At 36.4% G+C, this 26884-nt stretch overlaps 3 protein-coding genes across 3 annotated transcripts; 1 reads left to right on the top strand and 2 right to left on the bottom strand.

Moving 5' to 3' along the window:
• The first annotated feature begins 4665 nt into the window (after positions 1-4665).
• On the top strand, positions 4666-14873 carry LOC140942568 (protein MEMO1-like). Its single transcript, XM_073391485.1, has 9 exons — positions 4666-4824; positions 4938-5019; positions 5128-5196; positions 8045-8157; positions 9213-9324; positions 10267-10409; positions 11925-11998; positions 12409-12513; positions 13123-14873. Exons 1-9 carry the CDS (start codon positions 4776-4778, stop codon positions 13264-13266), a joined length of 891 nt encoding a protein of 296 aa, XP_073247586.1. The 5' UTR covers positions 4666-4775; the 3' UTR covers positions 13267-14873.
• A 2939-nt stretch (positions 14874-17812) lies between these two features.
• Positions 17813-22360, bottom strand: LOC140942512 (ras-related protein Rab-1A). The gene is made up of 7 exons (XM_073391427.1): positions 22176-22360; positions 21974-22046; positions 21777-21824; positions 21596-21643; positions 21314-21409; positions 20134-20265; positions 17813-19567 (listed from the first exon to the last, which is right to left on the bottom strand). Exons 1-7 carry the CDS (start codon positions 22196-22198, stop codon positions 19373-19375), a joined length of 615 nt encoding a protein of 204 aa, XP_073247528.1. The 5' UTR covers positions 22199-22360; the 3' UTR covers positions 17813-19372.
• A 1947-nt stretch (positions 22361-24307) lies between these two features.
• On the bottom strand, positions 24308-25871 carry LOC140943187 (uncharacterized). Its single transcript, XM_073392256.1, has one exon. The coding sequence runs from the start codon at positions 25818-25820 to the stop codon at positions 24450-24452; it is 1371 nt and encodes a 456-aa protein (XP_073248357.1). The 5' UTR covers positions 25821-25871; the 3' UTR covers positions 24308-24449.
• Between the last annotated feature and the right edge of the window lie 1013 nt (positions 25872-26884).

Here is a 26884-nt window from a genome sequence, read left to right as displayed (position 1 = left end):
TGAGATCGTAGCCCAGTTATACTCGGAAAACTCCATACAAACCCTTCTAATTTTTTTTTGGGTCGACCCAAAAAAAACTTAGAAGGGTTTGTATGGAGTTTTGTAAGCATAACTGGGCTACGATCTCAGAGACAATTTGCCCCCAAATGCTCATTTTTGGCAAGCAGGCCACTTGGACATTGTTTTTTCAGAATATCCTGACAAATCCCATAATTTCAGAAATTTCATTTTTATGACGTCACACTTTAGTACTCTATCACCATCTTTTAGCATCCTGATTTATGTAGCTATTGATCGTTGTATCTTTAACTTCTGAGCTGCTGTGAACCATTGTTTGGCCCTTTTGGATCACTGTTTTAAGTGTATTTTTCATTCATTTTGTTGCTATAATATTGTTCACTTTTGCTTGTTATATACAAAAAAGGAAAAAAAATGTTCACCTATCCCATTGACAAGAGTATCACACCCACCCCTTCTGTTTCCCTTTCTTCAGGGGGAGGGTGCAGTACTGTTACACATAGGCAAAAGAACCTCCCTACCACTCATCTGACCTGTGTGGGACACCTCTTTATACACAGGTTCCAGTGCCTGGATGCCACCCCCTAGACATCTTAGATCTGTATACTTTCTTTTGAATTACCACCCTCTCCCTCCCAGATGGACACGAATTGTCCTTGTTCTCATACTACAAAATAGGCCATTTCTGAGTTCCCCCGGGCCTCTGTTTCAAAACGAGGTTAAGTGGTCAGCCTTTGATATGGAAATCATTTTTCATTCTCATGCAAATAAGATTGTACACTTGGCCTCATTTTGAAAGTGAGGGTTTTTGGAACTCGGAAGTGCAGAAGTGGCCTATTGGTTTGGCTAAGGATATTATATGAAGTCTTACGTAAAGTATGAATCATCAAAATTGACTTTTATGATTCTTAAGTCCAAACAATCTCTGTAAGTGATGAAATATGAAATCTATCTGTACAAAAATGCCCCAGAAATCTTACTATGAAACAAATTTTTTTTGGAAAAAAAAAAAGAATTTGTTGGGGAGGTTTATTTTGGTGGCCCATAAAGGAGAAAAGGAGATTGGTGCCATATTCTGGAGACTCCTGGATAATCCGGGAGAGTGGCATTATACGGTTCCCTGTACTTACATATTAATTAACATAAGATGACCAAATTTGGAAATGTATCACATACCATGCCAAGGGAATGCTGACATGACAAAGACTTCACTAGTTTCGTTCTCAAGACTTGTAATTAACACAAGCCACTCTTCAACTCTATTTGCATCTAGTTCTGCACTCTCCATATGCTCATTTAAAAATTCTTTCAAGAATTTCACAACATTGCTCGTTTTAATTTCATCACGCAGAGTTCCATTCTCAACTGAAAAACCTGGAACCAGATGAGGTCTGTATATAAGAAGATGGCTAAAGTTGTTTGGCTTTAACTTTTCCCAGCTGACATTTTCTGTTTCCACCATTCTAAATCCTATGTTATACAAAAAATGGGAGTAACAGCTAGTTGTCGGACTGACAACTGTAGCAATGTGGTAAAATATTTCATGGACTCTCTGAAATCCATTCCTTTGTGCTTCCTGATGAGAAATATATTAAGATTCATTAATTTTCTTTTATCAGTTCTTTACTTGTACGTATTAGAGAGTTTTAGCTTCCCATACACAGCAAACATTCAAGTTGAGAATTTCTCAAGATAGAAAATGCAGACCAGATAAAACAGCTCAAAACAATTTTTATGGATTAAAAAATTGCGTAAAACTATTAAGTTATGTGTAGAAATAATGAACAGCAAGTGACAATTTAAGGGGAAACTTGGTCATGCAGTAAAAATTCGCATTTGCGGATTGATTTATACATGAAGCTAAAACTCTCTATTGACCACACTAATAAACCTCTGGAAACAGGTGTCCCACAAAAGGTATAGTCTTCCCTTTTAAAATAGTAACTGGGAAATTGGCAATCGCTATAGTGTTCAAGGATTTGAAATATAGGGCAGCCGTATCATAAATAAACGTCCACTAACCTATGCCAAAGCAATTTGCCATCCCCACCCCCCATAGAACCCACTACATTCTGACCATACTCGCCATTCTATAAAAAAACAATAGAAAACTTGTTGCTGTGTTTGCAAAGCCTGCTAGAAGCACTCAAGGGCAGTCAGGAACTGGGTACACATCATGCAATCGTGTGAACTTTCGGACTATGAAAACATGTGACAATGACAGGAAATACACTGCCAATAAGCTTTCAACCTGAAGTGTTCTTTCTGTTAGCTTTCGAATTAAAATATTGTTGTAATAAGACGTTTTAATGAAAGGTTTTTAAAAAATATATTGAATAAAATATAGTGAACTTATGAGTGAGTCTTGTAGGAGTGATACGCGTTTCGAAAGACTCTTAGTCCTGTGACACTCACTCACTAGATTGTTGTTCTTTACTCAAAATTTTTATTTTCATATTTCTAATACTTACTTCACCCTATTTTTACACTTTTCACACATTTTACCTACCACCTATTTTTTACATATGTAGCTCCATGCAAAATATTTTCTTATCACTGCTAACACTGCTGATCAGCGAAACCTCAGATTATTAGTCTATTTTTCAAAATAACAGTTGAAGGCCTTATTAGAACAATATTTTAATTATTTCAAACAATTTGCTGCTGAAGGACAATCAGACTGTCCAACCTTCCCAATCTTTTCAGGAATCTCCTGATTTTCCTTGAAAATCCCAAATCCTGACCAATGTGCGATCGGAATTAGAAAAATCTCGATTTTGACATCTGTTCTGATCTTTTCAAATAAATTCTTATAATAATAAATTCTTATCATAAGAATTTATAAGAGTAAACTAAACTGAAACTGATGTCCAGAAAACTTTAAAAACCACACAAAATATATGTTCAATAACACTGAGTAATGTACTTACTACTGAAAATAAGCATAAAAAAGACAATTGATTTATCGAACATTTTAGACAGAAAACGTCATCTCAGAACGCTAGAAATGGTGTTTCAGAGTGTCAAGATTTCTAAACTTTCGGGTGAGCATGCCCTATTGAAGACCCCTTACTAGCCTGTTGCATTTGGCACTTGCATGACTTGTCGGTTATTGTTTGGGTGTCGCCCAAATAGAGTAATCGAGATCGCTTGTTTTGATTCAAAGTTGCAATAGGCACACAATACATGTGAACGTTATTAAGCCAAGACATTGCAAATGTTCAAAACACGCATCTGGGAAAGGGTCTTGTAATATTGATCTTCTGAGATCAAGATCTACTCCAATTGTACTTATTTTCCATTCAAAGTAATCAGTGAATTTATGCGCGAGATCTTCAGAGGAATCACAGGGCAGATAAAGCTTTTCAGTCCTACCTTTCAGTAAGGTTTCCAAGGTACCAAGCAATTCACTTAGCTTGGATACAAGTTTGCTAATAAGATCTGTATAATAACTTGCTTTGGACATACAGATAAGCCTACTGCAAATTGTTGCACGTAAATTTCCCTGTCTACAGTTAGTCTTCGTTTCTGCCAATGGCATTCTAGTCTTCTCCATTTTGCTTTCTGTTTCTTGATCTCGGGGGTGAACCAGGGAGACTTTGGACGCAAGGTTACAATCTTATTTCTGACAGGAGAATGATTATCAAGTAGCGTGGTTAATTTCCCATTGTATGTTTCATGTAAGTCACCATTATGTCATTACATTATGCACATAAAAAACTTCACATACGTCTCAACAACGATGCCAAAATATATGCTCCCACAACATCTTTTTTAAAAAAAAAATCCCGATTTTACATACTGAGAAGGTTCAACAGTCTGTAATATGAACAGAAGATTAACTTTAGGTTGTGATTGTGTGAAGACCTTGTGAAAACTTGTGTTCACTAAAACATTAAAATCGAACTTAAAAACTTCTCTTGGATAATGTCTCCTGCGACCAGAAAATTTCACAAAGAAGGGGTTGGGAGAATTCTCAAAAGTTATACAGACCCCAGAAATTAACTTGGGTTCCATAAACTGTCTTGAATTCTCCCAACACCTCATCTTAAGTTTATATAATTAGTTTTTCATTGTAAACACAGAAAAAGGTTACTCATTGGAATGCTTAAACTTACCTCAGAATAGCAATATATGCCTGTTAATGTATTTTTATATAAGCTTAAGCTTACTCACCTTGTTTAAATTAATTTCTGCTTCTTCAATCAACCTTTTTCCCCAATCAAAATTTAAGTTGTTCTTTTCACTCTGACTTCCTCCATATTTCAGGCATAAAAACCTAACAAATCCACAGTTAGATTCTGGTAAATACTGCACAAAAAGTACCTCCAAAATGTTCTCTTCTATAAACTCATTTTCAAAATCAGAATTCTCCTGTCGAAATAGCGCAAGGTAAAAACTGTGGAAACTTTTCGTTGGTTCATTTAGAAACTCTGTGTGGATTCCATTAGTTGACGATCTCAGAAATCTTGAGTTCTTTGCAGATTGAAGCAAGATTTGTTCATAGAAAGCCTTCTCCGTAAATTTCAAAATTTTCATTCCAATCAATGCTCGGTGCTTGTTCGTGCATGTGCTGAGCTGTTGTGTAATACAATGCCTAACTGTCAGCGGTCTGACACTACTTATGCGCAGTAGTCCCATTCCCCCGCGGTTACGTCACCGTGCCTTTATTTTTCTCGAGTTTTCTTTCACGAAAAAAGTTCTCCCGGTAATCACAAGTCACTTAGAACCTTTTTTAAAGTTTTCAGCCTACCAATATGTCTATACGTGAAGCTAGTCATTCAGGGAGCTGGTATCCTTCTAGTGGTATGAAGAATTTTCGAAAATCGCTCTCTATTTGAGACTATATAAAACGCGAAACAGTGACGATGAATTTGAAGGCCTTTGTTGTTTTGTTTTTTTTGTCCATGAAAATCCAGCCAGGGAGCTGAACGCGAAGTTAGAAGGATGGTTATCCAAAGCCAGTCCCTCGTTACGACCAGCCAAGGCGATTATAGCACCGTAAGTATATGCAATGTTTCCGAAATTCGTCTACCGATTGAAGTACTTTTAAACAGATGGGCTATTGTTAAAAAACTCAAGCTGTTCCTTGTGATATTTTCATGAAAGGCACGCCGGCTATCAGTACTGTGGTTCGTGTGGAGCCCATGCTTACAAACAAGTTGACCCGAGTAGAGTGTAAGTATAATTTCAATGCTTCCTACAATGCAAATAACAAAACGCGAATGCCTTCCTTTTAAATATATTTTTTTAGGGAAGAAAGGAGTACATACACTTATGTAAATAAGGTGGAAGTTCATGTCAACAGCTTATCGTCATCAAATTCATATAGACATGTATAAGCTTTAATATTCCCTTATTGCTTTTTACCGTAATGCATTGCAATAATCTACTTGATCATGGTAGTTATAATCAGGAAGAGTCGCAATGTATTCAAGGATACGATGATTTAGGGTAAATTCAGTAGGATACAAGTTTCCTATCCCGACAAATTCCTCTTCACCATTTTTCTAGCATGTAAATTTTAACATGTTTCATAGAGACTTATTTTATAGTCAGACATTATTATTTTAATAAAGTTCTTTTTTTTCTTCCTTTCATCCACCTGACATTATTTTGATACTGTAAGATATTTCTTATAAAATATGTTGTTTAGATTTTTTCTCCCTGCTTTTTGAAAAATTCAATGATGTTATGAACAATATTTTTCATTGTTGTAAGCTTCTGCCAGGAAAATAATAATCCTTTTTAAATTTACCCTCAGGTTCAAATACAGACTTTTTTTTTGCCATAAGACCATCTCCTTTTTTTTCTTCATTTTACCGTCAAATACGTTTCCTGATATTGGGTCGGTCGGTCAGATTGAAAAAAGAAAACTTTAAAAAAAAGATCATAAGAAGTCTTGGAATAGTAGGCCCTGGTACCCCAGGACAATGTTAAAAGTTAACATTCACATATTTGGATTAACAAAATGTACAATATACTGTGAAAAATGTTCATGTTTTTGTTCCTATTTTTTTTTATGCTGTTACTATGCTCATTTTTCAGATTAAAAGAATTATTTCAAGTGAAAAATGGTGTAATTACGTCATAACTTTTTTTTTTTTGAAAATGCCAAAAATTTGGGTTGGTCAGACGACGGTAAAGGGAGAAAAAAAAGAGGATGGCCTAACATTGTAAAATTATCTAGTGCATATTTCAATAAATAGTATTGTTATTAGTATTTTGTCTGTGCAAAGGATTTAATGATTTGAATCAGAAACAGTGTCTAGGGAGGTTGGATTTTCTGTTGTATTTAAATTGTCTTTAGATAAAAAATAACACAATATTGCAGTGTGATAACTCCCTGATCAAAAGGACTTGGAAAGGTATCAGGAAAATCAGCAAAAAATAATGAAAAAGTATTGTTTAAACTTTATATATGAGGAAATACATGTTCAAATGCAGCCATATTATTTTCTTGTCCCCTAGTTTTCTTTTCATTAATCAAGCACCCTTTTTCCCACTCGTTTTTCTTTCAAGGTAGCCTCCTGGACCTTTCAATCAGCCTATTTTCAAAAAATGTCTTAGTAGAAGTTATTTAGTGATAATCTTAAATTATTGTAACATGATAAATTATTAAAAAGACGATAAAAAATAATTATTATTCACTGAAGTGGAAGTGGCTGGTGGTGGATATTTACCACGGTGAAACAGTGAGCTAAATATCCTCCTCTACCCACTGACACTGAGGTGAATAATTGTTTTAGTTAGTATATACTAAAACAGTGTGATAACTGAGCCAAAAAAGGTATTGATTTTTAACTTATTTATTGCTGCCAATGATTACAATTTTGGGGCACACTTAATGACTGTCATGTTTTTGTACCAATAAACTTTTGAAGGCCTTTATTTAGCTGCTGCGGGGTCATTTCTTTCAAAAGGAATGGTTAAATATTTCTCTATATGAAACCATTCTGTAATAAAAACCCATTCCATTTAGTTTTAAAGTAACTCATGAAAATGTCAGCTAAATAATAGTAACTCAAGACTTAATTTGCATTTGCAAACAAATAACTTTTCCATCAGGTTCATCGATAAATTCTGGTTAAACAGACAAAGCCTTACAGCACTGAATATCTTGAGTTTGAGTAGCCAATCAGAGTGCATGAAAAACACCATCCACTGTTTTTAATACTTTTTATCTAAAACAACTATTTTGTATCTATATTCCTTCTACTCATATTCTTGTTTGGGTCACCTACTCGGTTATACTAGTTTGATGAACTATTTAGGTGTCCCAAACTCCACACAATGAACCTACAATTGAAAAATTTATTTTCCTTCACAATCTCTCGATTTTATGTTTTAAAGCACTAAATTGTATTAATTATTATTCTGTGTGAGTTTAAATAAAAATTGACTTGACTTGACTGATGATAAATATTGTCATTTCACCCTTTTCTTTGGGTCATGTAGCAGCTACTCAGAAGAGAAGTCACCAATGGTGCGTTTCCGTGACCCCAAGCAATAGTAAAACCATTGGACGAATGACATGTCATTGTTTCCTGCGACCAATTAGGAGAGACCTTACGATCAGCTACTACACTACCCTTTTCTTTAGATTGGTTAGGCTTGAAAGCAGTTTTGCCAGATTTATTCAAAACTCTACGTACAAAAGTCTATTCGAAAGAGTTAACTGAATTTGTGGTCTTAACATACCTGTTGTTTGGTAGATTGTTGCCAAAGTAGAGGTGTGGCAAATGAAAAGGTGTTTCATAATAGGTGACAGTTATCATAGGTGTTTTGAACTGTTGTAATAACTTAACAAGATATGGCAGGGCTTTATAGCAGTTAAATGACCTTTTTTGTGGTATATCAGTAACTCGACAGGTAGCATAACATGACCTGTGGGTCATGTGCTGCCTTAATTAAATGCATCATAGGCAATCAAATTACAGTCATACAGTGTATGAATATTATCTTTTATTTTCTTTGGTCGTCATCATCATTGTTATAAACATTATTACTTTTTGTGCCTGTTTAGAAAGCGGATATTTATCTTGGGGCCATCGCATCACAAGTACCTACCAGGCTGTGCGATAACAAGTTTAACACATTATGAGACACCACTTTACAATTTAGCAGTAGACACTGTTGGTAAGTTTACTAGTTATGTTTTCCTTTATCATTAAGGTTGTTTAGTACATGGAGAGGCTGAGATTGGTAATATATAACAATTATTCGCCGAGGGCGAAGTTAATATTGTTGAATAATCCCCGAGACGAAGTCGAGGGGATTATTCAACAATACTAACTGAGCCTGAGGTGAATAATTGTTTTAGTATATTCACACGAAGTGATCTCAACAGAATCAGAAAGGAAACGATTAAAAAACGATTAGTTTGATTGACAGGTGAATTTATGCTTAAAAGTTAGATCTTTACAGTATCTTCAAACATGGCAAATGATAGTTTTAATCCTTTTGTATCGAGTTTTGTAAGCTTTAGCATCAACGGTTTAAAAGAAAACGCCAAAAATTTAAATTACTACCCAATTCTGAGGAGAAAAGTATCTAGAGCTTTATTTGTTTCTGTCAACTCACCGTGAATGAGAAAGTTTTCTTCGTCGCTTCTTGAAAATGCTGTCAACAGCGGCTGCGATCAAGGTGAGCGTTGTTTATCTTCAAAGTTCTTTGCCTTGTTAACTTGCTGGCACGTACAATTTTCGAAAATATTTGCCTTCCCCTCTTCTCCATAAATTAAATTCTATTTATAGGCAAAATTGGTCTTGTGAGAAAATCCCGAAATCACAAAACAGTGACAAAGCGACCTCGTTTTCCTCTGTAGTGGTAAACATAGCTTCGAGCGTACAAAAAGTCAGCTAAAGTAAACCACTTCACAATAAATCACGCTGTTTAAACACCATGAAGTCTTTTCTTGCCTTCAAAGTCATCGGCACTTGGATATTCGTGTACTTTCAAAAAGGTTTTACTTTGAAACTTTGGCAAAACACCCAGTTCACGACAGCGATTTTGTTCGGCTTTATATTCACCGCAAAGGGCGGTGAATATAACGCCATAGTCCGAGATAGCTAACCAATCAGATTGCTTGAATTACCAAGATCACTGAGTGTGTATATACTAATAATTATTATTCATTGCTGCAAGACAATATAATAATTATCGAGTTCCCAGTGGTTTCATTTCTTTTGCAGTAAATGAGGAGTTGTTTGCTACAGGAAAGTTTGAGAAGCTTAGTCGTTCTGATGATGAACATGAGCATAGTATAGAACTTCATTTACCATACATCGCTAAAGTAATGGAAAGGTACATGTGCAACTTTTGTATACACTTGCCATAGCTTGTTTGTGTGTATGGTTGTCTTGTGGTAAACACATCAGCCTTTGGATCTGTAACTCTTTGTTCAAGCCTTTCCATAGGCAAGGAACTTTGCTTCCCATTTTCTCTCTCCATCTAGGTGTGACATGCTGGTGTAGATTTTTTTCTTTTGACAACCTATGTCTAAGCCCAGTTATAGGTAAAAGTCTACCTCTTCAACTTTCCAAAAATGGCTTTCAGTTATCCAGTTGAGTAGAATAAAAGCAAGAAAAAAATCTATAAATACATAATTGACACTGGAGGTACTGTATGTTCAATCAAGCATGGCGCTGGGTGACAACCTTGGGGCTCAGGTTGTAAATTGTGGGTAGTCGTCATGTACATTAACCAACTGTTTCCAGGGGAGAATTCCTGTCCTGTATTAATGCTTCTAAATTATTTTGCATACCATAAACTTCCCCTTATAAACCCTTCCCTCCCAGGTATAGGTCTATCTACCTGTAAACAAAAAAATACTTCTGTTTATAAGCCCCCCTCTAGCTGGTGTTGAAATGAATTTGAGTTTTTAAAAAAGCAATTAAATTCAAACAGTATTTTGATCAGCACTACAGATGTAGCTTGTTTTGAAATGCCTTTTTTAATCTGGTTATAAGCTCCCCCGGACTTCCTCCCTGGTTTATAAGCCCCCCTGAAACCCCTTACAAAGCTCTATAAGCCAAGGGCTTACAATATCTGGCAGATTACGCCAAGTTCGTTAGGTGTATGTGCAATTGACTCTAAACTTGCCTGTTTGGTCGTTGGAAAGACGTAGATATGGTATGTGAAAAGTTAAAAATGCCATGCTAATTATTCTATCTCCGATCTTTTTTATGTAATAGTAATTTGGACTGTGAAGGTAAAATTTTTTCCCTACTTCTCCCCCTTTTGCAGCAAAAAGGATCAATTTACAATAGTTCCAATCCTTGTTGGCTCCCTAAATTCTGAAAGTGAGGCAAAGTTTGGAAAGCTCCTGAGCAAATATCTGATCCGGCCAGAGAACCTTTTTGTTGTCTCCTCTGATTTTTGTCATTGGGGTAAGTTTCCTAGTTTATAATGAGTACAAAGTCATTTTTCTGTGCATGATTGGACAACGATCCAAGCTGCGACCGTTTTGCTCACGGTGACAAGTTGAAAAACATATTGGCAACTAAAGTTAATGCAGTGAAAGTTGCCAATTTGTTGACCTGTGTTCAGTTGGGCTAGATTACAGAATATCCATCCACTTGCATTTGGCCTCAAAAACTGCCACCGCAGTCACCCAGTAGTCTATAATTTACCTTCAATGTTAATAATTATTCTTAAGCAAGGAAAGGAAACGAGCACACTATACACAGTCAACACCAGAGTCAACACGTGTAATATACCTCGTTTTTTAATCCACAAATCACAACTTAGCCAGTTAAAAAATTATAAAGCAGCCACAATTTTCTTCTGGGAATGTAGACTCTGGTGCCAGTCCATTTAGCTGCTTTTATTTAACATTCTTGTTCAGCGACTAAGAGACTGCGGCCATGGTGGCAGTCCATTTAACCACGTGTATTTAACATTCTTGTTCATCATCTGAGAGACTGTGGACCACAGTGGCAGTCAGCTATTTAACTGCTTGATTTTAGCTTTGTTATTCATCGACTAAAGAACTGCAGACTGTGGTGGAAGTCCATTACAACTGCTCGTTTTTGACATTTTTATTCAATGGTTATGATTTTTATTCAGTGATTATGGGACAGTGACAGACCCCATCTTTAAGGACCATGGTATACTAAAATTTAATGATATCCATTTGCTTCAACTGGGCCAATTTATGTATTCGTGCAAAACTTCATTCTTACCTCAAAGGTTTAATAACAATTTCTCCCAAAGCAATAAATTCCACTCTTACAACACAAGAAATTCCCAGGCCTACCGTCTACCGTATTGCTGTACAAACACTAAGAAGTTCTCGCCCTTTTTTCAAGGGCCTAAGTTTTTTTATTCATTTGACAACGAGGTCATCAACTCTCAATCCCTTTCCTCTTTTAAGAAAAATCTGAAGATTAAATTATTGAGTAAATTAATATAAAAACAGTTCATAAATCTTTCCATCTTCAACTTTTCTTTAATTGATGTTAAACAGCTCTAACCTGTAGTTCGAGGAGGCCTAACTTCTCATAAGCTCCTATAGTTTCTGTTAGGTCTCCTCGCCACTTCTTTTTTTCTCTGTTTTCCTTTATTTTTTGTAATTATTGTGTGGCAAATAAGATAAAATAAATAAAAATAAAAATGAATAAATAAGGTAGTAGTACTGCTTTTAACTGGCCAGGTATTCTGCAATCGCTCCTTCAGTTGTAAGGTGCCAAGCCATGGTGTTTTTATAACTTTTTAAAGTTTTTTATAACTTTTTTTTGAAATAAACATTTTTGTTGTTGTTTATTTTTAATTTTTCTTATAATTCACCTCTTTCACACTGGCCAAGCTTGGATTACTGTACCCAGATTCTCCATTGTTATTGCAATGTTTAATAATAAGACTCTCCTTCTTTAATAACTGGATTTTGATTTTTGATTTTTCAGGAAAACGTTATAACTATACATCTTGGGATGGGCGTCGTCCTATTTATAAGTATATTGAAGCTTTAGACAGAACAGTAAGTTCAGATTTAATAGGGAGCTTAAGCAATGACAACGGCAACAGCAACAGCAAGAGGAACGGCAAAAAAGCAATAGGTTTAGGTCATGTTTTGTGGAGGATGTAAGTTACAAGACAATGACCCTCTTTTTCTTTTCTTGAACTTTGATACAGTCCCTTAGAATCCAACTCCAGTCAATTTCGCCAACATTTGACAAATTGAACAAAATGGAATAAACGCGATGAAGTTTGAAGCAGTGCGAACACACTTTTTTAACCGACATTTTTGTAGCTGTTGCCATCACTGTTACTTAAGCTCCCTAATGAAGAACATGAATGACTTCAAATGAATGAAATATTAATTTTACATAAACAAAAAAACAAAATATTAAAGATACATTCACAATGCCTTTGTTTAATTTATTACAGGGCATGGATGCTATAGAAAAACTTGAGCCTGGAGGATTCACTGAATATTTAAAAAATTCTAAGAACACGATATGTGGTCGACATCCCATAGGTGTTCTGCTCAATGTAAGTGTATTTTTTTTTAGAATAAATAACTGAAAAGTACTGCTCACTTTCTTTGGGTGATCTTATCTCATCCGGCCCAGTCAAAATGTTTTATGGTAGTAGGCAGGATAACCAGAGTAGCATGCAGCAAAGGCCTTTGTTTTTGTGGTTTTTATGAGATATTTCTAAACTCAAGTATTCAGTAGGCGGCAAAACTGTCAGTTGCTGGCTCATTTTGGCTGGGTTGCTTATCTACAACCCCTTAAGCGAGAAATACCTTAAATATGGCATGATGACAGTTACAACGGCAAAGCTTTGCTATCCCTTTAAGCCCCAATATCAACATACAAATTCTCCAAACTGATCTCTATACATTTCCTTAAAGAATTAGTTAAGAGATTTTGATAAAAGATCAAGGATTTTTCTCTTTGTGACCATTTTCTTAATTCTCATAACTTATCTCTTGACAATGTATGGTTATCATTAGGAGAAAATTGATGTTGGTCACTATTGGGACTTAAAGGGTTATATGTTAGTATTTCATCCACAGACTCAGTGGTTGTCCGTTGCACTAACATTCAGTAACATCGACATAATAATAATAATATTATTGTCCTTAATGAAATGCAGGCAGTGGAAGTCTTACGGCAGATGAATGGTGTAACTCATCCATGGACATTAAAGTTTATTCATTATTCACAGTCTAATGCTTGTGAATACAAGGAAGACAGTTCTGTGAGCTATGCAGCAGGAGTTCTGTTCTCAAAACCTTAACCCCTCCTCAGTGGTTCCTCAGAGGCTTCTGCTTTCTATGTAAATAGCTTTGAAGTTTCCTTGGTTGGCAGTGAAGTGCATTTTTGTAACTGTACATTATTTAAAACCATTACGTTGATATTTGTAGATGTTCTTTGTTATATTTTTTGCCCCCAGCAATAATATTGATTATTTATATAAACACCAGTGAAATACCAGGGCAGCTTTTGCACGAAAACATGATATCTTGACATGTGAAAAGATCACCATTGCTATGGCTACATATTTATAGATCGCACATTTCATAGCAAAAAGCTATTAAAGTGAAATGGTTTGGTAATTCATTGGTGTTTATATAATGAATAGAAAATTACATGGCCACTTGAAGATACAAAATTTTTCTTCTCATGATGAAAAATATTTCACTCGTTCGCTGCACTTACTTGTAAAATATTATTCACCATTCGAAGAGAAATTTCGTATCTCCACCAGCCATGTAATATTCTCTTTATATACCTGTCATTGGTCAATGGGAAACAGTGGGTGCCTTGGCTGTTTTTAGTTCAGGATCACTGTGTTAAAAATTCACTTTTTCCCTAGAGGTACCAAACTGGTTTACTGGAATGTAAAAATTTATTCTCACATGTTAAAAAAACAAATAACAATGAAAAGGTGGGGTCGGTAATTTTAACAAAGTCCTACTTAGGTTGCAGTTTAAGAAATAATTGGACCCCCAGATCTCTTTCTAAATGGGTTTATATTTTAAGAAGGTAAATGTTTGTCCAGTCAACGCTGTTGCTTCCATGAAACTGTCCCTGATAGCCAGTGTTTAGATAAAACAGTTGAGCAAATTGAAAATGGCTTAGAACATGGTTTTGCTGAAGATTGGGTAAACTCCGTTTAAATATCCGGCCCTTAATATTCCAGCACCATTTTTTCTGTTTGCAAGAGCAATTTTATTTGTATCATGGCTTTTGCCTTCATATCTAGGGAAACCAAAAAAGGGACACATTATGAGTCAAGGCTTACATTATGATTCTGCGTGTACTTACTTTATTATTAAATTTTTAAATGCTTGTACACAGAAATGGTCTTAACTTAACTGATAAGTCTTGCTTTCTTTCTTTACTATTTATTGTTCAATGTAAAAGAGTTTACTGACAACAAAGTTAAAATTATTCAAAGACAAATTATTTTCTTGAAATTATGTTTTTGTGCACATTAATTGGAGAAAATTATGATAATTATTAACTTATGATCATCATAGTGCAAATTATGTAGGGGTGTGCTCTGTTACTGTGTTCAAGAATGAGAATAGAAGGAGAATCTTGAGAAATCATTGCCAGTTTTTGGAAAAGTAATGTTTTATTACCACTTTTACTTCTTGGATGAGTCTTGACCAAATCCGAAACACCTTCTTCCCACCCCTGTTTCCCTACTTTTGTACCTCACAATTTTGCAGGGCTTTTTTTCTTTTCTCTCTGTATTATCATTCTTGGATAGACGCTTATTGCATGCACACTATATTTTCAACAAATTACTATTATGTCAAAATTGTTATCACCATGTTAAACATAGCTAGAGTTTTTGCTGAAGGATTGAAAATAAAGTGCTGCCTTATGATGCTGTCTGTGTCTTTCGTCCTTTATCCCAGTGGTACTCAAGTTGATTTTGGCTGAGAGTATGCTCCTTAAGTGTCCAAATAATATTCTTGTTTCTTGGTGATGCGGAAACTGTTGTTGGTTGATGGGGGGCAAACTAATTTTTGTGAAGCCGTGATCAACCATTTTTGGTGTCTGTGAATCGTGATGTGCTGAAAAGCTGTTCTGTGAATCGTGATGGAGGTACACTCCGTGAAAGGTGAACTGCCAAAATCATCGATTGTGAACACGTACATTGAAGATCAATAGAAGACATTAAATAATATTATAATTGACTTATTTGGCCAATTGACCCTAACTAGCACCTGGTGGTTTGATTTAACTTCACTTTTGACTTCACACTTCAGACCACCTACAGCTGGCTTCCTTGGGGATATTTAAAGCCACACAGGGATCACCCTAACACGTGGCCGAGATCAAAGGTCAATAATTACACCTACTTGTTTGGTGACTCATGAGACGCAAAATTGTTGTTCGTGAACTCATGACGAGACCCTCTTGGTTCACTTTTTTTTGGCAGTGTGGGTATTTTTCAGTTTCTTTTCAGTAGTTTGAAGTACATCATTTGGTGATTACACCTGTCAGCAACACCAAGAAACTACCTATAATATGTACATGTGCTTCATTTTAGAAGGGTTTTGCATACCTTCCTTCTATAACACCATCCTTCCCCGAATAAGTGCCCACCCTTTAGGCTATAATATCACTCACGCCCCTCTCGAATAAGCACCCCTTCAAATTCTAATGGATCAAGAGGAATGCTACAATCTGCATATCGTTGACGAGTATGATCTTGAGGATGAACTAATAAATATTAAAATATTATTGATATTTTATAACACGTGTACGGATACAACTGTGCATAATGGCATTACCAACGATCGTTTTGACAAACAGAAGACGTAAGAATATTGACTTTTTTAATTAAAGAGTTTAATAGCTGAAGCTTTATAAGAACCCTCCTTTGAGCAGAAAATTCAAATAAGTTGTTTAACTAACTTTGTCTTCTGTCAGAAGACAATATTGTACAGCAAATCACCTGACCCCTGCCCCTTGCCCACTTTTGATAGCCCCAAAATTTATATTTTGGCTGGCATTGTCTAATAAATTATTTAGTTCACAAAGGCAGGAAAAAATCAAGTATCTTAAACAATAGGGTCAACACAAAAATTAATGATTGAAAAATATTACTTTTGATTCCTGCCTATCCACAAAGGTAGGACAAAGTTTAGTACCGAATTTATTTGATTAAAAAACCGTTTGTTAAAATTTTTAGCGTTTCAAATGTGGCTTTTATTCAAGGGCAGAGTTTATTGGAGGTTGACGTTACATGTCTCCTTTTTTTGCCGTGGTAAAATAATTATCGTCACAGTCTGGATGGTGTTGAAGACCAAGTTTTGCCGAGTTTTTTTTTTATAACCCTGAAATTTAAGGGAAAGTTCATTTATAATGACAAGGGGGGAGGGATGAAGATATTGAGGGGGGGGCTCCGAAAATTTTTAGACACCCGAAGGGGGGGCTCTGAAAAAATTGTTGTGCTAGGAGGGGGGGCTCCAAAAATTTGTATACTTCAAAACCAACACATGACATCATCATACAGATCGGATGGTTTTCAACTCAACAATTTAATGACCTGTGCAACTCAGCTATATCACGTGGTTTACAGATATAACAAATGTAGTCTCAGTAATTATTACACCCTTGTTCATCCCAAAAATGCTTTAGAAAATTGTATCACAACTGTATCTCAAGTTTGCCATAGTATAAACCATTGAAGACAATAACGGTAAATATATTTAATACAGTCTAGCGATCTTTTTTCAGGGGAGCAAAGGAATTGAAGGAAGGGGGGGGGGGGCTCTGAAATTTTTTCGACTACCAAGGAGGGGGCTCCTAAAAAATTGAACCGCTAGCGAGGGGGGCTGCTAAAATTTCAAGCTTCGAGTTTCAATATCTTCATCCCCCCCCCCCTTGTCATATTAAATGAACTTTCCCTAAATGATGCATTTTTCTAATAATTATTGGGAGGGGCATGTATTCAAGGGCGGCATTTGTTAGTGATTATTTTACATTGATCAGCAGCATAAATCGAGGGCGGCATCTAATCGAGTAAATACAGTATTACAAACGATGAGGTTGACAAAAATGTTATTACTGAATTAAAAACAAAAATTTTGATTCCTGCCTATGTTTTAGCGTACATGTAAATTCCCTACATCCAGGTTTCATAGATCTACAATAATATTTCAAACGCCTTTCACACTCAATAATAATAGATATTTGTTATTTTTATCTTTTTATTTTATTTACATCTTCGTTTCACCACTATCAATAAAAATGTAAATTTTAAAGGATTTTAAGTTTGAGACACTTAATCTTGTTAAGGCAACAATAGTATTATAGTCACACATTTTATTGAAGATAACTATGATTACAACAAAATGAGAATATTTTGCTTGCAAAATTACATAATTGTATGAATTTAAACTATCCACTTTAGTGTAAATAAAATGATGTCCGGCTGTCTCAGTCAGTTTGGGTTTCACACATATCAAAGCTTTTTTCTGATTATTGTAAAGGAGAGTCACAGTCGCTTTGTTTTATAGGGATAAACAAATAGCAACAACAAAAATTAATAAGGATTTCATGAGAAGGGCATCTGAGTGGCCAGTGGGTGCAGTTATTAGAGAAAAATATTTTTACTCCATGCTTTTAGACTTGCTGGCTACAGAGTTAAGGTGGGTGCCCTGTCAGAACTTTGTGGCTAAAACCCTGACAATATCTATTTAACATACCATCCCACATTTCCAATACCCTGGCCTGCAAAATAACTTTTCTTTTTACAAAGGATGTAAATCAGAAGGAGACATGATTTTAGACAAACCAAGAAAGTTGTTTCACATACATTTTGATGACTGGTAATTTCTTTAATTCCTAAGCAACTCTTCAGCTAAATTTAAGAAAGACTTAAAATCTGTTTTGTCTTGTCATTACATACAGCAGCAGTAATATTCAGACACAGGCAAATTTACTCTGACATAGTCTGATGTCGACTTCTTACTTGCAGCTCTGGATACCTGTGCCAATTTAACAATTTATCACCTCTATTTGGACAACCAAAAGAGAAATGATAAAAAGGCAGACTTTCAGAACAAGTACATCATTAAGCACATAGTTAAAAGGAATAGTTTTTCAAAACTTCTTTTAGCAAGATGTGTGAAACTATATACCAATGTTGAAATTGTAATGCAGTGTTCTCCAGGGTTGTGGATCCCTAATTTTAAAATACTTAATATGATATTACCAGAAAATTCAAAGGTTAATTTTTATAACATAAAAATAGTGCAAAAAACCCACCTACCAAAAGAGTAATGGAAATTTTCTCAAAATGGTTCATCCCCAAGAAGGTAAATGCTTTAAAGCCAAGCTGTAATTTAATAGCATGGTTTTGTCTTTAAATTTTAGTCTTGAGCCTCAGCTAAAAATGTAAGACATTTTCATCTTTGTGACACAAGTAATGAATAATGACAATGACTTGGGCACAAATCAAACTATGTGCACTCACATGTAGTCTTTGAAGGTGTATCCCCTGAAATGCCAAAATAACAAGCGGGGGTGTATTAAAACATTCTAGGCGCAAACATAGTTGGAAGAGGTTCTTGAAAATCTGTTTCTCATGTTTGTTAAAAATGTCCCATCTCAACCACACAAGGAAGAGACACTGCCTGATGGCAAAACTTCCTCCAACAAGAAGTTGCAGGGTGAAAATGTTTGCTTAGCTGGGACTCAAGACACTTTACAAGAGAGTGGTTAATAACATTACAAATTAACTGAATGGAACTTAACTTTAACGTCTAGAGAAATTCTTACATGGTGTATAAAACTATGCCTTTTCCATAACAAAACAACAACCTCTGGTCTCTAATCATGCTATGTCTGAATAATCTCCCACAGATTTTCAACAGCTACAAGCAGTTCAATTCCATAATATAAATACAAATGAATTAAGATGCAAGGTGTGATTTTAATCAACAGACTCTCAATTAAACAATATTTTTATTTTTATGTCTTTGGAATACAGTACACTCTATTGTACACTCTAAACCGTCAGTGTTTTCATTACCATGCAATATTTTTGTACCAGTTTACTTGAGTTTGTTCAAAAATCCAGTCTCTACATTTATTTAAAAGGGGAGAAATGGATGTTATTGAAGAAAATAGTAAGAGAAGGAAAGCTCTATAATTTTTCATCTAAATATGCTGCATCAGTTGGTCAAGGTAAGGGGAACAACAGTCATCAATACCTCAATCATTTTCAATTCTATTTATACCTCTTTCCAAGAAAAAGTCTGTGTTGTATTCAAAGTGAGGAAAGATGCATAAAATAGGCGCCCATTATCATTTTCGGTACGTGTGTTAAGTAACTCAAACCAAACGGTTTGTAGTCCAATGTCTTTAATTTGCTACTAACAGCATCCTCCACCTCCTTGCTTTACTGGCGTACTAGAATTGATTTTGACATTACTAGTTCCGGGCTGGGCTGGTGCGGGTCCCATGCGATTCTTTATTTCTGCAGCCATTGTCATAAAAGCTTGCTCCACATTTGTGGCATTCTTTGCACTTGTTTCCAAAAATGGAATTCCCAGTGAGTCTGCATATTCCTAAAGCCAGGGAAAAGCATATAATTTCTTAGGAAAGGCAGAAATAAAGAAACTGCAGTGGGTTCAAAATGAAAGGGAGGGGTTGCCTTCTTAAGATTAACCATGGTGCTGCTTCAGACAGTAAAACAATTCACTCTGACAGCAGGTTGGTGCTCAAAACATCAGCTTCTGAATCGTTTTAAAGTGGACGGTTATCAACTCAGTTGATAATTCCACATATTTTTTGCTTCATATGAGGTGAAAGAGGAGGATATTTGGGAATGCAGTGCACATCACTTTTACACTTCTGTTGTTGTCTTCTCCTTTATTTAAAAGTGTTAAGGTAACTAAACAAGAACTCCAATTATTTTCCTTCTACAAAAAAAATTGTTCTTTCTTCAAAAAATTTTCTCTGAGAAAATTTCCAGGAATAAACAGTGCTTCAAAACTACTAAAACAAAACAGTACCCCAAAACTTAACTGTAAATGTCAATAATTAAAAAAAACAACTGTGAATGCCCCAACTTTGCCAACCACACATTGTTAAAATTAAAACAATAATTTTTTTTTCTATTCTGAATAAATACCTTTGCTGTTGTAAAATCCACTACTTTCTTTGTTGTAAGATCACACTTGTTCCCAACGAGTAGTTTATTAACATTCTCACATGCATACCGGTCAATTTCTTGTAACCACTGCTTGACATTGTTAAAGGACTCCTGCAACAAAGACATCCAACAACAACTTAAATATTCATATGTTTGATACTTTTTGTCAAAAATGGAAACCGCTTGGAATGGGAACACGCCATTGTTACAGCTAATAAGAAAACAAGAGAGGCTGTGAAAAAGGAATGCAAATCATTAAGTTTATTTCATTAATCTTCTGCAGTAGACTCTGTAAGGTCCTGGAAAATGACCCCTCCACTGAGCAAACACTATTAAAGTTAAATTTCTTTACCGTGTAAGCCACATACCTTGGACAAAATAAGTTGGAAAAAAATCACATTTTGGCCTTTGCAAACCATCACCATTAATTTCAGGGGAAAGGGGTTTGCGCCATCAACTATTATTGTGTCCAAGATTGTAGTCCTGGCTTCAAATTTTTTAGACTTGAAATCCTAGCTAAGATCTACTGCAACTTAAAACACCTTTGTATCTTCTTTTTTATTTTGGGTGAAAACAGAAGGTTTAATTTACTCTTTATCATATTAGCAGTCAAGCTTTGTAAAAAATGGCCATTATCTTAGGTCACTTCTTCTACATTAATGCACTGCTTCTTGACATTTGCATGAAGTGGCCTGATGTACAAAACTAATCACTCCAGGTGGGTGAAGGGTTAACATTAATTTGATGACATAACAAAACAGTGGAAATTAAAATATTCTGGCATTTTTTGAGCAATCCAGTGAATGAAGTAACTATAAAATGAGACAGCCAAATGAAAAGTAGGAGGGACTCTGACCCCTTATGATGGATTTCCTTAATCCTGAACTTTGGTCCACATGGATAAACGTGACGGGACTGCATCGATTATGTCTCTACATTATGAACTGATTCGTTCCACAACAAAAAATTATTTTTATCTAAAACGGTCAGAAGGGATGTATTTGCAGGCAAACCAAAGTTCAGGAACCGTTCTACGAAACGTGACTGCAGAAAGTGCAGTTATAGGAAGTACTAAACACAATAACTGTTGTTACGACTTCCAAACTTCAATAACAAATATATTATGGCATAAGTGAAGTCAGAAATATCTAATTTATACCTGGTCCGTAACATCGTAAACTACTATAATTCCATGAGCTCCGCGATAGTAGCTTGATGTAATTGTTCGGAACCTTTCTTGGCCTGCCGTGTCCCACTGTAATAAAACAAAGCCAATGACCATCAATTCAAAATAATAAAAAATCGTAATTTACACCGGAGCAAAGTAACATTGTGATCCAACAACGTAATTGGTGACTTTGATGCTTTTGTGATCAATTTGACCTTGCAATTCTGCAAACTTTACAATTGTTCACACATTAGCGACATTATGGGTACTTACAATTTGTAGCTTTATTGTCTTGCCGTCCAATTCTATGGTTCGTATTTTCTAACAGGGAAAAAACAAGAAAATCAACTTAAAATTAACATAATGTAGCCTTCTTTGCGACCGACCTACGCAAGCTAGGAGGCTAGTCCAAAAAGCAAAAACGGAAAGGTAAGCCTATTTTAAACCAACTTACAAAGTCCACTCCGATTGTACTGATGTAGCTCTCTGTATAAGTGTCGTCCTAAAATGATGGAGAAAATAGCGACGGTTAACACTGACTTAAATAAAATGAGAACCGGTTACCGGTCAGACATCTCATCCTCGATCGAAATCCAACCAACATATTAGGCAATACTCGTCAAAAGAACAGGAAAATACAAAGATACCAACCGCGAACCGAAGTAACAAGCATGATTTTCCAACACCAGAGTCTCCGATAAGTAGAAGCTTGAAAAGGTAATCACTGTAAATAAAACAGAAAAAGAAAAGCGTTCCGTAAAAGCGAAATTCCAAATGACACGTAGAATCATCCCGGTTTAACTCGAAACCCTGCCAGAGGGAAAAAATCGAGGACACCATAATCTCAACCTACTATTCGGGATTCATAGTGGACATGTTAGGCTGTCTCGCTCCCAGTTAAACTGCTCGCAGATTTAGCTCACTGTCAAGCTAAATTCTAAATGAAATAATGTACAAATACCGGCAAATAATTTGCTTTTTCGTTAAAAGAGGAAGCGAGCCACTGAGCTCAGCTTGGCGTGGTGCTAACAATAATCCTTAGAGGGGGATGGAAGCAATTGCTGCACCTCATGACGTCATGTATCAGAGGACGACGTGGCAAACTGGACTCGGATCTCGTGACCCGACGGAGAGGTGTTCGGAAACACGTCGGCAAATTTGACGAATTCGTTCGGTATAGACCAATATACACACGTTTGTCATTGCATTAACCAGAAAAATATTTGGTTATTGCGATAATTTACTATTTCTATATAGACTTTAGAAACGGTTAATCGATTTGAATTTTTTCGTATCACATCTGATCTGATAAATAACATTGTCAAAGGCAATTCCGTGATGTTAAGATTTTCTTTTTACTTTCTGATTCATTCTCCAGCCATGAATCATAATATCACAAATGGTCACATATGAGCGCTTTTTGTAAAGTTTTACATTCACGTCCTTCCGCTTCGTAACACATTTTTATATTAGCGTAATTATAGATAAAAAAATTCATTGCTCTTTAACCATGAAAGATGGAAATCATTCTTTTTTCCGATCAATTTGAAAAAAACGACTTCAATTTCTTTGTATGATACCAGGGTGCAGCTTTGTCGTACCAGCCTCCTCAGGCTTTTTGGTCAACGGGCAGCCGCCTGGGAGAGGATACGAACAGGAGAGTCAGATTTTTTTTCTTTACTAATTTCTGATAGTTCAGTGGAGCTTAGTTCAAAGGTGCCCACGGGTTATTTCTTCCCAAGTATTTCGAGAACGGACCTCTGGAGCCAGGGTAAAGACAATAATACAAATACCTTACAAAGACAAGATGTAAAATATGGTTTTCCAATGTTCCGGATGTAATTACCATCTGTAAATGACGCAGAGGAAAAAAGATTGAAAATACTGAACAATACTCACGCACAGCACAGTTGCCAAGAAAAACCCAAAAGTTTAGAACAAGACAGCTCTCTACAGCTGCTAGTATTAGGTGTGAGTGCAAAGTTATAACACTGATTTATACATACCATCAGTCTTGGGTTTATATGTTACGGATTTATAAAAACCCAACATTTTACAGGGTATTGCAGGGAAAGAAAGCCCATAATGGCATATCGGGAGCAAACACCTCTTCTGTGAGTAGACAAGGCGTTTGACAGACAAGTTTATTCTCACGACTATTGACCCTTGTTACAGTCGATTTTGCTCCACCGTACGTTAGACTATCGCATAAGTTCCCACAAACCAGTCAGTAAAAATAACGGAGGATAAAATTTTGACGTTTTAATGACATTAGTTTTTTTAAAAAAAAAAAATTTTTTTTGCACTACGAATGCGCACAGCCGCGGATCAACACCGGTTTCCACCGTTTTACGGAAATCGGTTAGATTTTTCATAATAGATACATTTAAGAGAAAACTTTCCAAGTTGCAAGGCTTCATCCGAGGAGAAGGAACTGGTCAATATCCTGTCTGAATGACTCAGAAACCCAGGAAAGGGGACTCTGGGAAGTTAAAAGCGAAAAATTTCCCATGGGGGCATGCCCCCGGACCCCACTAGAAGCTTGTGCCTTCGGTGCTCTTTAGGAAATCGGTCAGTATTTATCCTAGATCCGACATACGGACCTCAGCTTCAATTTTCGCCCGAAAACTGAGGCTAAACTAAAACTGGTCTGTAAAGAGAGGAGTTACCTGCTCCGGTTTATAGGCGTTTGGTTTAACTATTAGGGTAATGACCACGCAGATGTTGGTGGAGCCAAGCTTTTTGTACTTGACAAAAATTTGTCAGCACCCGTGTAGTATAGTGTAGAAAAATTAAGATCGACTTGTTCTGAAGCGCTCGCAACGCGGATGATTGTTAGGTGCTATAGATGATGGGAAGATTGGAGCAATGGATAGGTATGAACGAATGTAAATGGCACACCTGCACCTAAACGTACGAATTAGAGCGATATTCGTATGACCTTGAAAAATGGTTTCGGTAAGTGTTCGTCAATAGTTTTTCATATGCTCTGAACACACCTTTGACCCAGGCCTTAAACCCCTTAATCAAGGGCAACTTGAACAAGTGCGGAAAACGTTACACAAAGCGTTACTCAAAACTGTAGGTTAATTAGATGATGAAGGTCTTGAGACTTAAAATTCATTGTTTATTCCGTCAACTTTTTTACTAATGCAACTGCCTCATTAACTGCATTACCGTCAGCGGTATACCTGTCCACAAACGAATCGTCAAAACAACTCGCTAAGTAAATTCTAGAGGGGTTTTCCTCCGTTCTGTGAACTTTAAATACTTCATATGGTGGAATTAGGATCTCGTCTTCCTCGGGAAAAGCTGACAACATTTTAATTGAAGCGCCAATTTTTGTGACAATAACGAACTGAGTCCCGTTGGAATTTTTCTGAAAATTTTCTGCTACGGTAATGTTGCCTGTTGTGGAAGTGTAGGAGCCAAACCTCACTATTTTACCAGGCTCTGCGCTGAAGTTTAGAGATACACCTCTGTAAACGATTCTTGTACGGTTCTCCTTGGGCGTGGCTGCAAGAATTTTTCTGCAGGCTTCACGTAGAAGGTAAGATAAAATTGGAAAATCCATTCCGTCCCCTGTGTATCCTTTCCTAGTGTCACCATTGAAATGGCGATACACTGGTGGCTTTTCAAGCGTGTAACAAATGATCGCGAAGATTTCGTCATTTGTTAAACCAGCACGGCCTAATTCAGCTTGAATCAACTCCTTCTTTTCTTCCCATTTCTTCAAAGTTTCCTCATAGCCAGCGTGAATGAGGGCATTCTTTTTGCCTTCGTATTCGAGCCCCCTTCTCATCATTGTCACCATTATTTCACCTGGAAAGGACAAGGTGAAGCTGTTTTCTGACACGCCCATCGGAATCACGTGCGCAAAGCTAGAGAATCGATTGTATTCAGACTCAGCTGTCTCCGCTGGTTGAGTGACTGTCAGAGGAAGGAACCCATCTGGAGGGGGATAAACAAAGGGGTTTGTTTTAGTGCCTAGGTTGATTTGGACCCTTTCACCTCTCATGAGGGACAAGCATGGGTAAACACCACCGTCCAATGAGACTCCAGAGAAAGCGGGCCCCATATCTCCTTCCCAATCACCGTTTAAGCCAAAAATAACCTCTCCTTTTTCCAAGTCAACGGCGACGCAAATCACATCACCAGCTTTCCATTTACGACCATATTGCTCTTTGTGATTCTTGTGCCATTTTAATCGTCTCATGCCATCGTATGCCCACGAATGTTCATCATCACCGCAACCCTTTCCTTCATCGGCGATGGCTCTAAAGCTTTCATCTGCCCAGCCCAGCTGCATATATCCTCCTGTATTTGTTTTGCACTCATAATAAAACTTTCCCCGAGTTTGTCGCAGCGGTTTCAGTACTATGGTAGGAGCAGCTCGTTGGGCAAATATCTCAATCGGAGGACCTTCGAGAATTATGGCCGCTTCTTGATAATTCTCTGCTCCTTCGACTGTAGCAAGGGACTTGAAATCAATTTCCATGTCGCTGCGCGTGAACTATGTTGCAGTTGATTGATAGAAGTACGAATTTGCGTAGTTCTTTTCGCTAACTTTCTCGCATGCGATCGTTAATAAACTCTTTCAATATCATTACAGGTCATTACAACTTCCTAATTCAACCACTAGAAGTCCACGCAGTCACTTGAGTGCAAAACACAACAGGAACAATATGTGCTGAACCGTGGTTTACAAGTTCCGCTTGGCATTTGTTTGCTTAAATCCTGAAGCTTTTCTTGGCTAGGGGGCCGTTATTTTGTTATTTTAATTGAATAAGCTTTTATCTTTTTGTATTATATTGATGTATTTAGGTCCGTGGCCTTGACAACCATTGAATGAACAGCATATATAATCCTTCGATTGCTGAGCCTATACTTAAAATTAGCATATATTAAGAAAGATGAATCAGCGCTTATTTTTTCTGCTAAATCGGCAGGCTATTCAACCAGCAGAATCGCCTGCTGTCCAGGGTGCGCCCTTGTTTTTATTCAAGACTTTCCTCACAAAGGAAAAGATGGGAAAATAATAATAATAAAAAAAAGCCTTAACCGACTGCACGGTAACGCTTACTCAGGGCTTACGTAGTTGAAGCAAATGAGTTCATTTTACGTCCTGCAGACATTATTAGAAAGATTAAGATTCACGTCTACGCCAAATGGCAAACGTGAATTTGTACCACGTGACCAAGTTTATCCTTAATGGTCATTAACTGTTTATTACTTCAACTAAGATTAAGTAGTTTCAACGACAACTTTATACCGTAAGAATTGTTCTGAACAGTTTTTGTCTGCTTATTTTCTATTCTGAGAAATTCTCAACTTTTGAATCTGACGTTTGCCGTCTGGTGTATAAACATGAATCTTATGATCTCTCTATTAAAGAGGATTGGACTGGAACTGCAACTGCAAAAAACTATGGAGTGTGGATCACGTTTATAGACTAACTTAGCATTCAACGATTCTTTTGTGCTCACAAACGTGAAGTGGAATTTGACTTAAGTTCATGAAAATGCGAGCTTTGTCTCTTGGTAGCCCCATAGTATTGCATGT

Source organism: Porites lutea, chromosome 7 (assembly GCF_958299795.1).
Source record: "Porites lutea chromosome 7, jaPorLute2.1, whole genome shotgun sequence".
Lineage (NCBI taxonomy): Eukaryota > Metazoa > Cnidaria > Anthozoa > Scleractinia > Poritidae > Porites > Porites lutea.
This window is presented reverse-complemented; position numbering and strand designations above follow the sequence as displayed.

Bases quoted from the DNA above. Each gene is read 5' to 3' on its own strand.
- LOC140942568 (XM_073391485.1), top strand. From the start codon at position 4,776: ATGTCTATACGTGAAGCTAGTCATTCAGGGAGCTGGTATCCTTCTAGT. The intron at 5,197-8,044 runs GTAAGTATAATT...GTGCCTGTTTAG, and splicing joins CAAGTTGACCCGAGTAGAGT to AAAGCGGATATTTATCTTGG. The intron at 11,999-12,408 runs GTAAGTTCAGAT...AATTTATTACAG, and splicing joins TTGAAGCTTTAGACAGAACA to GGCATGGATGCTATAGAAAA.
- LOC140942512 (XM_073391427.1), bottom strand. From the start codon at position 22,198: ATGTCCACTATGAATCCCGAATA. The intron at 21,644-21,776 runs GTAAGTTGGTTT...TTTCCCTGTTAG, and splicing joins GTACAATCGGAGTGGACTTT to AAAATACGAACCATAGAATT. The intron at 21,410-21,595 runs GTAAGTACCCAT...GTTTTATTACAG, and splicing joins AGACAATAAAGCTACAAATT to TGGGACACGGCAGGCCAAGA.
- LOC140943187 (XM_073392256.1), bottom strand. From the start codon at position 25,820: ATGGAAATTGATTTCAAGTCCCTTGCTACAGTCGAAGGAGCAGAGAAT.